This window comes from Sinocyclocheilus rhinocerous, unplaced genomic scaffold (assembly GCF_001515625.1).
Source record: "Sinocyclocheilus rhinocerous isolate Xijiao unplaced genomic scaffold, SAMN03320098_v1.1 scaffold2161, whole genome shotgun sequence".
Taxonomy (NCBI): Eukaryota; Metazoa; Chordata; class Actinopteri; order Cypriniformes; family Cyprinidae; genus Sinocyclocheilus; species Sinocyclocheilus rhinocerous.
In genome coordinates, this window is record NW_015648277.1 from 591,763 (window position 1) to 605,087 (window position 13,325).

The 13,325-nt window shown below is 37.0% G+C and overlaps 1 protein-coding gene across 1 annotated transcript; it reads right to left on the reverse strand.

The window, feature by feature from the left end:
* Positions 1-4,189: 4,189 nt before the first annotated feature.
* LOC107709687 (beta,beta-carotene 9',10'-oxygenase-like) lies at positions 4,190-12,420 on the reverse strand. The gene is made up of 12 exons (XM_016514268.1): positions 12,177-12,420; positions 10,756-10,936; positions 10,238-10,449; positions 8,777-8,892; positions 8,603-8,705; positions 8,377-8,505; positions 7,972-8,132; positions 7,596-7,763; positions 6,691-6,828; positions 5,084-5,266; positions 4,880-4,990; positions 4,190-4,723 (listed from the first exon to the last, which is right to left on the reverse strand). Exons 1-12 carry the CDS (start codon positions 12,418-12,420, stop codon positions 4,607-4,609), a joined length of 1,863 nt encoding a protein of 620 aa, XP_016369754.1. The 3' UTR covers positions 4,190-4,606.
* Positions 12,421-13,325: the final 905 nt, after the last annotated feature.

Consider the following 13,325-nt stretch of genomic DNA (forward strand, 5'->3'; position numbering starts at 1 on the left):
CTTCATGGTGTATGCATATGCATTGCTTTACACTGTATAAGTGGACAAAAGTGAAAATGTGTTTTAAGATGTTTGCATAAACATTGAAGTGGCAAATGCTTAACTACTACTGGGAAAATCGTTTTATTGTCATCTTTTAAGAACTTTGTGTTTCTTTTTATGACATATCGTATAAAGAGTACATACACAATTAACAGAAATATGTCATTTTGAAATTATTTGTAATCATTTTCAGTATTTTAAGCTTTCTGCTTTATGCATTACATATTACTGTCGTCTCACTCCAATCCATCCAATTGCATCCAGTATTATTGTACACAAGTAAATGTGTTCATGTGTGCCATCAGTGTAAATATGAGAAGTGACCAACTCATATGCCTGCTGTTAAACAAGTTTCCACTGTATTCGCTCCCCAGTTTGAGCCTGAAACTGAAGACATTAAAGACATTTGTTGCCAACAAAATGGAAAGAACACATATACACTCACATATTTGGAGGGTATTAAGCTGCAAACACCCTCGTTCCCTGTCCTCATGTTTTGGCACATAATGTAAGACACAAGACACAGGACAGAGGCATTTTTCTCTAATCTTCAGTCTTCAACACCCAGGGTCTTCAACCTTTTTCTGGCCAAGGACCCCTTGGTGGATATGAGAGATGAAGCAGAGACCCCCTGTTACACATTGTATAATGGCCTATAAAAGCATGTATACTAAATTAATGTATTGTAAATCTTCATTATAATAATAAAAAATGTTTCTTGAGCCGAATATTAGAATGATTTCTCAAAGATCATGTTACACTGAAGACTGGAGTAATGGCTGTTGAAAATGCAGCTTTGACATTACAGGAATAAATGACATGTTGAAAAAATATAAAACAGAGTTATTTTGAATTTGAATAATAATTCATTTATATTTATTTGATCACAATACAGTAAATCTAATCAAAATGTTTAATCTAATCAAATAATATTTCATAATATTAATGTTTTTATTGATTTCTGATCAAATAAATACAGCCTTTGTGAGCGAAAAAGACTTCTTTAGAAAAAAAAATCTTACCGACCTCAAAGTGTGAGACAATGAAGCATTAAACTAAAATTTAGCTTCTTAACTCTGTCTTTGGTTTAAAGTTAACTTCAATATGTATTTAGCGCATATTTTTATTTTCACCAAAAGTTTGAGGTGAAACAACAGTTTCATCAACAGTAGGCGAAGCCCATTGTTTATTTTTATTTTTTAAAAACTGAATAAAATGATTTTATCCAATAAATACAGTATATACAACTTTTAAACCAGATTTTAGATTTTTCTCTAATAAAATCATAGTTCATTTTTGGTTCATATTCATACATTTAATGACTTTGAATCCTATTTATTGAATTACATTCTCTCTGCACTTTTGCTGTTTTGCATTATATTCTCAAAGCAATTAATACACAGTTATTTTACAGTCTTCGGTTCATAATCGGCAGCTTCATACCAGGTATCTACAGGACCACTGGACAAGACTGTCCTGTAGAGTGTTCTGATACAGTACTTCACATCTAGTGTTTTGGTCTGTGACATCTAGTCCGATGGAGGTCATTTTATAATTTTAGATGTATTGTAATGATACACATATGGGACATTTGTTCATCAAAGCTATAAATAAAGACATTTCAGTACATGTGCCTGCAGTAATATTTTTCTGAAAATTTCTCAAAACTGCATTGCACGAGTTAGTGTTAGGAAAGAAATCCTATTCTATACTTTCTTTCTCAGTCTTTTGTTCCATTCTCCATAGATATGTGTTTCCGCTCGATGTGTCGGTAGTTGTTTGAAGTGGAGGTTCAGCAGCGGGAAGCTTTGAGTGCAGGTGTCTGAGTGGGATTTGCAGGGCAACAAGGCGCGCACACACTCACACACACACAGCTGTCTTTGTTGTGGCCACCACCTGGTTAGTGTATTGGTTTACGTCCCGCCACTGCTTTCCATCATTCATTCATTCATTCAGTCGGGTCAGTCAGTCAGTCGGTCAGTTAGTAAGTCAGTCAGTCATTCAGTCCTCTTTTTTTTGTTTTGTTTTGAATTTCTGTTTTTGACCAAGAAAGTGTGGATGTGTACTATCCGTGTCCACAGGCCACTGTCTGTTTGCTACCAGTCAGAACCGCGTTTAAACCCAAAAAAAGATAGGAATGGAGAGACACAGGGACAAACAACCTATGCTGTGTCTCTCACACAAACACATATACAGATACAGGGACAATAACAGCACTGTGTACGGGGAAAGAAGATCCGGCAGGTCGAGATACCACATGAGAGCAGTGCCTCTGTCTGTCTGCATCTGCTCTGCTCTGCCTGCTGTTTGATGTGCAGGGATTAGGGGAAATCTGAGAGCTCCCAATTTAGCCCAGCCACAGAGATACTCAATATGCAAGAGCACATATACACTCACACATTGCGCACACATTGAATGTCTTTATGTCAACTGGCTGAATGCACTATTTGTTAATAGATGTATTTCAAATACGTAGTGTGTTGTATAGAATAAATGCATTTAGTTGTTTTTACATTGGGTTTATAACCAAACTCAGGCATACGTGCTATGATTGTCTGCTGCGACCTAGTGGACAAGAAATGTATTGCTGTCCGTTTCTGCAGGATGATCATGGTGTCAAGATTTCCTAATCACACTTATATCAGAATGTGAAATGATGTGGAAAATACTGGACACGGGGACACCTTTTGCTTTTAAACATTATGAATGTTTTTATAAAAGTGGACTGTATGAATTGAACCATGTAGCAGATAGCATACAAGTATTGTGTGTACAAATATTTATCACAGTCATTGTGATTACCAAGTTACAATTAGAAATTGATCAAAAAATTAAAAAAATTTGCTACCACTCAGAACCGCGTTTAAACCCCAAAAAAAATAGGGATGGAGAGACACAGGGACAAACAACCTATGCTGTGTCTCTCACACAAACACACATACAGATACAGGGACAATAACAGCACTGTGTACGGGGAAAGAAGATCCAGCAGGTCGAGATACCACATGAGAGCAGTGCCTCTGTCTGTCTGCATCTGCTCTGCTCTGCCTGCTGTTTGATGTGCAGGGATTAGGGGAAATCTGAGAGCTCCCAATTTAGCCCAGCCACAGAGATACTCAATATGCAAGAGCACATATACACTCACACATTGCGCACACATTGAATGTCTTTATGTCAACTGGCTGAATGCACTATTTGTTAATAGATGTATTTCAAATACGTAGTGTGTTGTATAGAATAAATGCATTTAGTTGTTTTTACATTGGGTTTATAACCAAACTCAGGCATACCTGCTATGATTGTCTGCTGCGACCTAGTGGACAAGAAATGTATTGCTGTCCGTTTCTGCAGGATGATCATGGTGTCAAGATTTCCTAATCACACTTATATCAGAATGTGAAATGATGTGGAAAATACTGGACACGGGGACACCTTTTGCTTTTAAACATTATGAATGTTTTTATAAAAGTGGACTGTATGAATTGAACCATGTAGCAGATAGCATACAAGTATTGTGTGTACAAATATTTATCACAGTCATTGTGATTACCAAGTTACAATTAGAAATTGATCAAAAAATTAAAAAAAAACGTATAATGAAACATATGTAGAACTGTTATATAAAATTTAAAAATTAAAAGCAATAATGCACAAGAGAAGCAGCTCTTTGAAAAGTTACTTCACAAAGAGGTAGAAAATTAGTACAATATGACGTTGTATAGTGATTATTTTTTGTTATTTAACTATCAACATTAATTATTCTTATTATGGCACATCTGTTTTTTTTTTTCAATGTAACATTCAATGGAATGAACTTGTTTTCTCATTTAAGGAAGTAGGCCTGAAAATCCTAATGGAAAATATTAACCATATTAACCTTGATCACATTCACATCTAGTGGTATGTTCACATTTGTTTTTAGAGTAAAAGAAACAAGCCTTGTATAACTGATACTATACTGAGCAAATAACATAAATTGCAAACATTGCAAACGTTTCATGTTGTGATATAAACATGCAGCCCACAATGTAAAAGATAAAAACAGAAGAAAAGAAAATCATTGAATATGTAGAGAAATCATATGTATCAAAATGAGATGTGCTTTCAACACTATCACATTGCTCGTTGTAAAGAGGTCATATCATAATTTTTTTAAGTATTTTTCCCCTGCGGTTCACCATAATGTTTAGCACCAAAACCCATAATTTAGTGTTACATTACGATTTCCATCCTCTTTCTGACCCACAGAATTCAAAAAGCTCTTTTTCTTCCCATAAATAAAAGCCGCTTTGCAAAGCCTACATTGCATTCTGACAGGTCTACAGGAACAACACAATGTTAAAATTAACATTAAAAACTGAAAATTAACTGTAACTATAAAGTATATGTCGTTCTTTTAAAAAAAACAATAGGAGGTTGATATGTGGAGGATCTCTTTGGGCTGATTTCATAGATATATTGTTCTGTTAGTCTCTTGCTTTTAATAGCAGCAGGCAACTGGTGTAGTAACCATTTTGAAGAGCTACTTGTCATTTGTTATTTTGTTGGAGTGATCCAAAGAGCTTCATGCACTAGAGTTGAAGACTCCGTGGAATCCATAAGGAATGTTGACAGGTACTTCGGCTCTTCCCAGCTCTTCAAATGTTTTGGCATCTAGGACTAAAAGAAATGTACTCTTATCCTACAGAGAGAAGAGAAAAAAGGGGTTTAAGACTGAAGACACATTGATAAATGTTATACAATTGAATTCTTTTCCCATGTTTCATTTTCTTATAAAGCAAGTAAATTATAGAGCTTATGTTTACATACATTACATTCATTCAGGGCTGTTTTGTACCTTAACTGGTGTGATAATCACAGACAGGATGACTCCATCGTCCTCTTTCTCAGCATTGGGTGAAGGAATGAAGACAGGCTCTGATGGATAGAGATCAGGCTGGCGCCATACCTGTAAATCAATTTATTAGCAAACATTCTGCAATTTGATCATAGTAACTGTGAATACCTAGGTATCAACCATGATCCCATTAATTGTTCTCACCTTGAACTTTTTGCTTTCCAGATCCATCTTAATTAGGGAGTCACCCACTAGGTGTCGGAAGCCACAACCATAGTAGTATCTATAAGGTTTGGTGTTATATCTGGCATAGTTAATATGTGGAAACTCCAAGCCACCGTAGTCTTTCAGGTCTTCGCCATGGAGATCCTCAAACGTGCAAAATACCTGAGAGAGAGACATGTTCTAAAAGAGATGAAGGCTCTCCAACACATAAATGCACTTTTTGTGTTGTGTATTAATTTAGTAACATTACTGTTAAAAAAATCTGGGGTTGGTAAGATTTTTTGTTTTTGAAATATGTCTCATATGCTCATCAAGGCTGCATTTATTTGATCAAAAATACAGTAAAACATTACTATTGTGAAATATCATTACAATTTAAAATACCTGTTTTCTATTTTAATACATGGTAAGATTCTGTTTATTCCTGTGATTTTCAGCAGCCATTACTCCGGTCTTCAATGTCACATGATCCTTCAGAAATCAAATTAATGCATCCTTCCAGAATAAAAGTTTTAATTTCTTTAAAAAAAAAATCTTACTGTCCCCACACTGTAGTATATGTGCTTTGAAGGAAAACCAATGTTTAGAATGAGCAACTTTCAGAGATGCACATACACACATAGTGTTGTAGCAAGCATAAAGACAGCACCTGGTTATTGGTACGGCAGACAGCGGTAGCGGTGCTGTCAGGCCGTGTGTTGAGGTTCTGTTCCAGTGGGGTTTCACTGCTGATGTTGAGAGGCAGCACAAAACGACGGGGCAGTGGCCTGCTCATGGTGTTATACATCTGAGAGAAAGAGAGAGGGACAGGAAAAATAAGAATTTGAAAATTACAGTATGTAAAATTATGTAAATCTGTGATTGTTGTTGTTATCATTATTAATACTATTATTAAGACAAATAGAGTTTAAAGGGTTAGTTCTGTCATTGATTACTCACCCTCATGTCGTTCCAAACCCGTAAAACCTTCGTTGATCTTCAGAACACAAATTAAGATATTTCTGATGAAATCCAAGATCTCACCCTCAACAGACAGCAACACAACTGACACGTTTAAATCCCAGAAAGGTAGTAAGGACATCGTTAAAATAGTCCATGTGGCATCAGTGGTTCAACCTGAATTAAATGAAGCTACAAGAATACTTTTTGTGTGCAAAAGAAAACAAAAATAACGACTTTATTCAACAATTTATGTCAGTCTTCGACGTGCATTCACGAAAGTACCACGCATGTGTGTACTTGCATGTACTGCACCTTGTTTACAAGCAGAGGAATGCAGACACATACGTCATGGTTCATAACATTACGGTTGAACCACTGATGTCACATGGACTATTTTTTAACAATGTCCTTACTACCTTTCTGGGCCTTGAACGCGTCATACTCCGGTCTTCAATGTCACATGATCCTTCAGAAATCAAATTAATGCATCCTTCCAGAATAAAAGTTTTAATTTCTTTAAAAAAAAAATCTTACTGTCCCCACACTGTAGTATATGTGCTTTGAAGGAAAACCAATGTTTAGAATGAGCAACTTTCAGAGATGCACATACACACATAGTGTTGTAGCAAGCATAAAGACAGCACCTGGTTATTGGTACGGCAGACAGCGGTAGCGGTGCTGTCAGGCCGTGTGTTGAGGTTCTGTTCCAGTGGGGTTTCACTGCTGATGTTGAGAGGCAGCACAAAACGACGGGGCAGTGGCCTGCTCATGGTGTTATACATCTGAGAGAAAGAGAGAGGGACAGGAAAAATAAGAATTTGAAAATTACAGTATGTAAAATTATGTAAATCTGTGATTGTTGTTGTTATCATTATTAATACTATTATTAAGACAAATAGAGTTTAAAGGGTTAGTTCTGTCATTGATTACTCACCCTCATGTCGTTCCAAACCCGTAAAACCTTCGTTGATCTTCAGAACACAAATTAAGATATTTCTGATGAAATCCAAGATCTCACCCTCAACAGACAGCAACACAACTGACACGTTTAAATCCCAGAAAGGTAGTAAGGACATCGTTAAAATAGTCCATGTGGCATCAGTGGTTCAACCTGAATTAAATGAAGCTACAAGAATACTTTTTGTGTGCAAAAGAAAACAAAAATAACGACTTTATTCAACAATTTATGTCAGTCTTCGACGTGCATTCACGAAAGTACCACGCATGTGTGTACTTGCATGTACTGCACCTTGTTTACAAGCAGAGGAATGCAGACACATACGTCATGGTTCATAACATTACGGTTGAACCACTGATGTCACATGGACTATTTTTTAACAATGTCCTTACTACCTTTCTGGGCCTTGAACGCGTCAGTTGCGTTGCTGTCTATGCAGGATCAGAAAGCTCTTTGATTTCATCAAATATATCTTCATTTGTGTTTCGAAGATGAACAAAGGTCTTACGGGTTTGGAACGACATGAGGGTGAGTAATTAATGACAGAAATTTCATTTTTGGGTGAACTATCCCTTTAAGGAAGAACATTACCTCATCCAAAGCCTCTCCTGACTGACGCAGGTTCTGGACGAGGAAGTTGTTTATGGCCTGTCCGTCATCAGAGCAGCACATGTCTAGCATGAGGAATCCATCCTGCTCAAAAGCATTGATCTGATGGAAGGTGGACAAGGCCTTGGCATGGTACTTCACTGGCATCTCCTACAGAGAGATGCACAGTAGTTGGTTAAGATGCTAAAATAGTCTCAAAAATAATCTGATATTGTCTTTATGTTCTCAATCAGCTTTCATTGCACCATATGAAGCATAATCAGCAAACGAACATATGAATAAACTCATATGCTTCAAGCATCTGCTCCTCATTGTTCTCAGTGCCTCTGTGAGACTATTGTCAAGATTGTTGTCTCACCTTTCCAGTTTGTTTGTCAATAAGGTGGAATGTGGTTTCCTGGTTGGGGTCCCAGTAAACACCCTCATTTAGCGATTTCCCCCTTAGTCTACCAGTCACTATCTTAAACAGATCCATCTTAATGGGCTGCTCGATGAACACTACATAGTTCTTTGACATGCCTGAAAGGTTCAGGAAAATAAAATGAGGGCTTTTCAGTGCCGCACATTGATATGATCGCTCTATTCAGACTATACGATTACACCATTCAGAGTGCCTTGCAATAAAATTACACATGACTCTATTACAATAGCTGTGTAATAAAATCACAAATGATAGTCATTCTTCATGAGAATGCAGAATGAAAATCGGTCTGTCTAGGAGATATGATGATAATAAACACGACAGATTCTCGTCTTCGCTCACCAAAGCTGTGGTAATAGGAGGGTTTGGATTTGTCACGAGGGGCGATAGAGCATAATATCTTGGCTCCCTCTAGGTTATCTTCTGGGCCGTCTCTTTCTGGTGGCACCCTGATGATGTTATAGAAAGCCCCTATAAAACACACCACAGCACAACATCAAGCCTCCTAATCCTATAGTGACATTGCACTTAGATTGATCAGCACACAAGGAGAAGACAGGAGTCTAACCTTTGTTTCTGTATGAGTTGCCCATGTTGTAAGCTGTGCCGTCTGGGTCAAAGTGTGGATGAGCAGTAGCACCATTCACAGCGATGAACTTGCTCCAGTCCACCTACAGATAATAATCCTACTTAGACATGATGGGTTATAGGCTGGTGGCTATAGACTGGTAATCGTTCATACCTTCTGTTTAGACTCCAAAGTATCTGGATCCACTCTGTGCATGTAGTTTGTCTCTGTGCTGGCGTAATAGTCACCCTTGTATTTAACAAAGTTGACACTGGCATTATCTGTTGGCTCTGGAATTGGAAAGAGGGGAATTAGTGTCACAAATATCTTTTATTTATTTTTTTAACTTTGAGGCAGAAATGGATTAGAACAAACTTTGACTTTTTTTCTTTTGTTGTTTAACACACATTTCTAAGGTAGTTCTTCTGTAAATCTGACAAAGCTGCTTGTTTTCTGACTTTTTAAAAAAATTATTATAATACATTAAGCACAATTCGTTTTGTCAGAGGTTTCAAGAACTGTGCTTTTCAATAAAAATTATTAACTGAGGAGGATTATTTTAGTTTCAACTTGATTTTATGCGTTATGGAGAATTTTAATTTAGATTAGGGTTTATATTTGATTAGAACTGTTTATTTTCAGACTTCTTTAACTGAAACTGGGTTTATACATTTCATTAAATTAACCATTATTCATTTTGTGATTCTAGAAGTTTTAAGAACTGCATGTTCCTGAATAAAAACAGTATGTTTGAGGGATAAAAATATGTGATATGATTTCAATTTAAAGGGGTCATATGATGCGATTTCAATTTTTCCTTTCTCTTTGGAGTGTTACAAGCTCTTGGTGCATAAAGAAGACCTGTAAAGTTGCAAACACTAAAGTCTCAAATCCAAAGAGATATTCTTTATAAAAGTTCAGAGTCAGCCACGCTGACCCCTTTAAACCTCATTTTATGTGTTTTTACCAGTTGAATTTAGATTAGAGTTTACGTTAGATTATATCATAAATAATAATTTACTATTTAAATACTTTTAAGTCAGCCTCTTTGGAAGTTTGCTGAGGCTCCCTGGATGAGAACCACTTTAAATAATGAAATTGATTTTAGTTGTGTAACCCACATATCCAAATGCAAACCTTATTGTTGCATGAAGTCACACTTCCACCATACTGACAGGGCATTGATCCTAAAGATGGTTGTGCAGTTTTATCCTTTTAAAACACCCATGTGTTACTGTATAATTGCCTCAGTTGTAGTGTCCAGAACTCTCTGCCAACTCCATCTCAACACTTTAGTAGTACTGTCACTTTATTTAATCTTAATTGAGAGCTTGTGGTGTCTGATTTAAATGTATTCTCGTGATTACAGACATAAAGCTGTTTGTCTAAGATGACTTTAGACACACTTAGACAATTCCACTGACCACGCCTGTTATGCTCTTGAGCAAGGCCCTCCAGAGACATGCCTCATTACTCTTTCAGAAAACAGAAAGAGCTTTTTGTAACATTTTTAAATCAGCTATTGCTGATGTTTGAATTTTCTAAACCTACTGAGATCCATTTTGCCATGGCAGACAGCACAGCAAGTAAACTTCCTTACTGTCATTCACACACATAATCACAATTTCGACATACTTATCATTTCAAATCTGGACAGGAAGCGCTGAAAGAAGTTCTTGCAGGGATCAGGTAGAGCCAAAGTGCCAAACTCTGACACTATGATGCGGTTCCTCTCGCTGTTCTGCTTATACGAATCGCTGTGCAAAAAACGGCTTCTGTACGTCACCTGACCATCCTCAATCTGAAAGCGATGCATCAAAGCCATGCCATCAAACCAGTGGTTATAGCTGAGGAAACATTAACATCGGCATGAGTCAGCCTGAATATTCATGTTAGAGTTTGAATGACATACAGTATTGTGAATAATAGTCTTCTGTGAAAGGTTGTCATGGTTGTGCCTACTTTGTCTACTACCTCTACCACTGTAAATACCAAATGATTAATTGTACCTTTCTATGTCATTAGTTTTGCAGCCAATTACTAATCGCAAGAAACCGAGATTATAAAATGTATTTAGTTACTATTCTTCACATTCTAGTGATTCTATTAAGATCACAAAATCACTATATTGACAGTTGAATGTTTGCACTCACTGCTGATTCCCAAACTCAAACTTTCCTGGACCATTCCGCAGCAGACTCCCATGGATCCAGGTTGGGATGGTGCCTTTGACTGTGGTGGGGATGGGCTCAGGTGTCTCCTCTACCGAACTTACCAAGGGGGAGATGTTTGGCAGCCCATGTACTTTTGTGAAGTATGTTTTCTGAGCAGCAGCTGTAAAAATCCAGACAGCAAATTGTGATTTGCGTGATGTACCAAATCTGATTGCTTGGCAAGTTGACAGATCAAAATCTGTTCATCAGAAGAATAATCAGAATAATGTTATAAAGATGCACTTGTAAATACAAATGTTCTGAAATTATGATAATGGTAATAAAATGTCGTTTTGAGTATTGTCACTTTGGTAATGTTTTACAATAAGGTTTCATTTGTTAACATCAGTTAACTACATTAGTTAACATGAACTAACGATGAACAAGATTTCTACAGCATGTATACGTAATTTTCAACATTTACTAATAAATTTTCAAATTAAAAGTCATTGTTAACATTAGTTAATGCTCTGTGAACTAATAAATAATGAACAAGTTCTAGGCACAACATGTACTTAGGGTTATGGTTAGAATTATGGTTTGTTTTAGGGTTTAGTTGCATGTAATTATGCATATGTTTACTGTTATTACTATAGTAAGTACGTGTATATAACATGTATATCAAGACAATGTATAATCAAGTTTGAACCGATATTTTTTACTAGCATGAATAAAGATTAATAAACACTTTAAAAATATATTTCTGATTGTCATTTCAGGTTAGCTAATCCATTTACTAATGTTATCAAATGGGACCTTATTCTAAAGTGTTGCTGAAACTTTTATATAAAGGTCCTAAACTGCAAGGTTAGCTAACCCTGAGTTATATTAAATTATATAGCTGTAGTAAATCACAGATTTGCAGACATGCTACTCTGCTCCATCATTTATGTCAGCTGAAAGAACAAAGTAAAGGATTAGAGTTAACAAATGACAGAGCTGAAATGGCAGAGAGTCAGCGATGTTACAAAGAGAAGCACTATCTTTAGAAAAACAATCCCTCTCCTCTCTACACGTTCACATGTACTGTGATACACTAATGCATAAATAATGAAGTAACTACATAGACATACAGGTATCTTTCAGAAAAGTCAAACTTGTGACATACAATTCAAAAGGAGTTAAATTCAGGTATAAGTAAGCTGCTAAATTTAAACCTATGATAACATTCAAAAGCCATTGGACTCAAAGTATATCTCACCCTCTCTCATATGAATACAGCAGCTGCTTTTAAACACAGACATGTGCTTTCATACACTGCATTGCTTCACACAAACACATTTGAAATCTGTGCCGTAACATCCAACAGAAAGTGAAACTTGCAGATGTGCATTAGTGCAGAAGAGCTCCCAGATTCTTACCAATCGTTTGAGGCTTTATGCAGGGCATCCTGTAGAGAGATGTGAGGCTGCAACCTTGATCAGAACAGAGGATGAAGAAGAGTTTATGACAAATTGTAAAGAGCAATAAAAACTGTGCACGCAGACAGGGATGGATTACTGACAGGGCCAATGGGGCCAGTGCCCAGGGGCCCTTGACTACCAAGAGCCCGAGGGGGCCCTGGGCTTTAATGTTGCGCGATCCAGTTTGGTACGAAAAACCCATCAACAATGAAAACGTATGTTTATTTATGCTTGAATATATGTGTCCCTTAGCCTATACAATGCCTCTTGAACACGGCTTTTGGTCTGTGAGGGCTCTCAGGCACTCCTGTTACTATTGGGCCCTGTAAATATGAAGGCCTCCAAATCTTTTATAGAACCAGGGCTGTAGCTGGGGTATCCGGGGCCCAATGCAGGTTGTTGCTGTGGGCCCCCTTGAAAACGCGTTCCGGAAGGAGGGACCCTTCAAGCCCGGGGCCCTTAGAAATGTCACCACCTTTTGCCCCGCTAGCGACGGCCCTGTGTAGAATCATTGTCTGTCCCATACGGTTTCAAATTATATTTATTTGAACCACTCTTTGAGCTTCTTTCTTTGTGTAAAGGGTATAGGAATAAGTACTATTTGTCAGAATCAGAAAGAGATTTATTGCCATTGCACACACAAGGAATTTGTTTTGGTGACAGAAAAAGCTTATAGTGCAGACTCTGAGACAACAACGGTACACAGATAGTAAAATTTAAAATAAAGATATGTGAATAAGGGGGGCATAGAGAGAGCAATTGTGTCTGTTTTAGCATAGTAAAGATTTTAAATTTTTGCTAAACTCACTTGGGGGCCACAGAACGCGTTTTTCCATTCCAATGCGCTACTTTTACATTGTTTTTCTATGTAAACAAGCGCTAGACAGACGTGTATACCCGTTGCGCTCGCCTCTTGCAGTCTTTTGCAGCATCTTGCGCATGACACGGCGTTCTAAAAACTTTAAAACTTGTCTCTAGACCTAAAATGCGTTTTACCCCCATTCCACTCCTCGTGTCTCGTGTTTTTCAAAGTAAAAACATTCTGTGTGAATGTGTCATCATGCATTTCCTGATTAATTTAGTTAATTGCAACATTTAGTGCGTTTT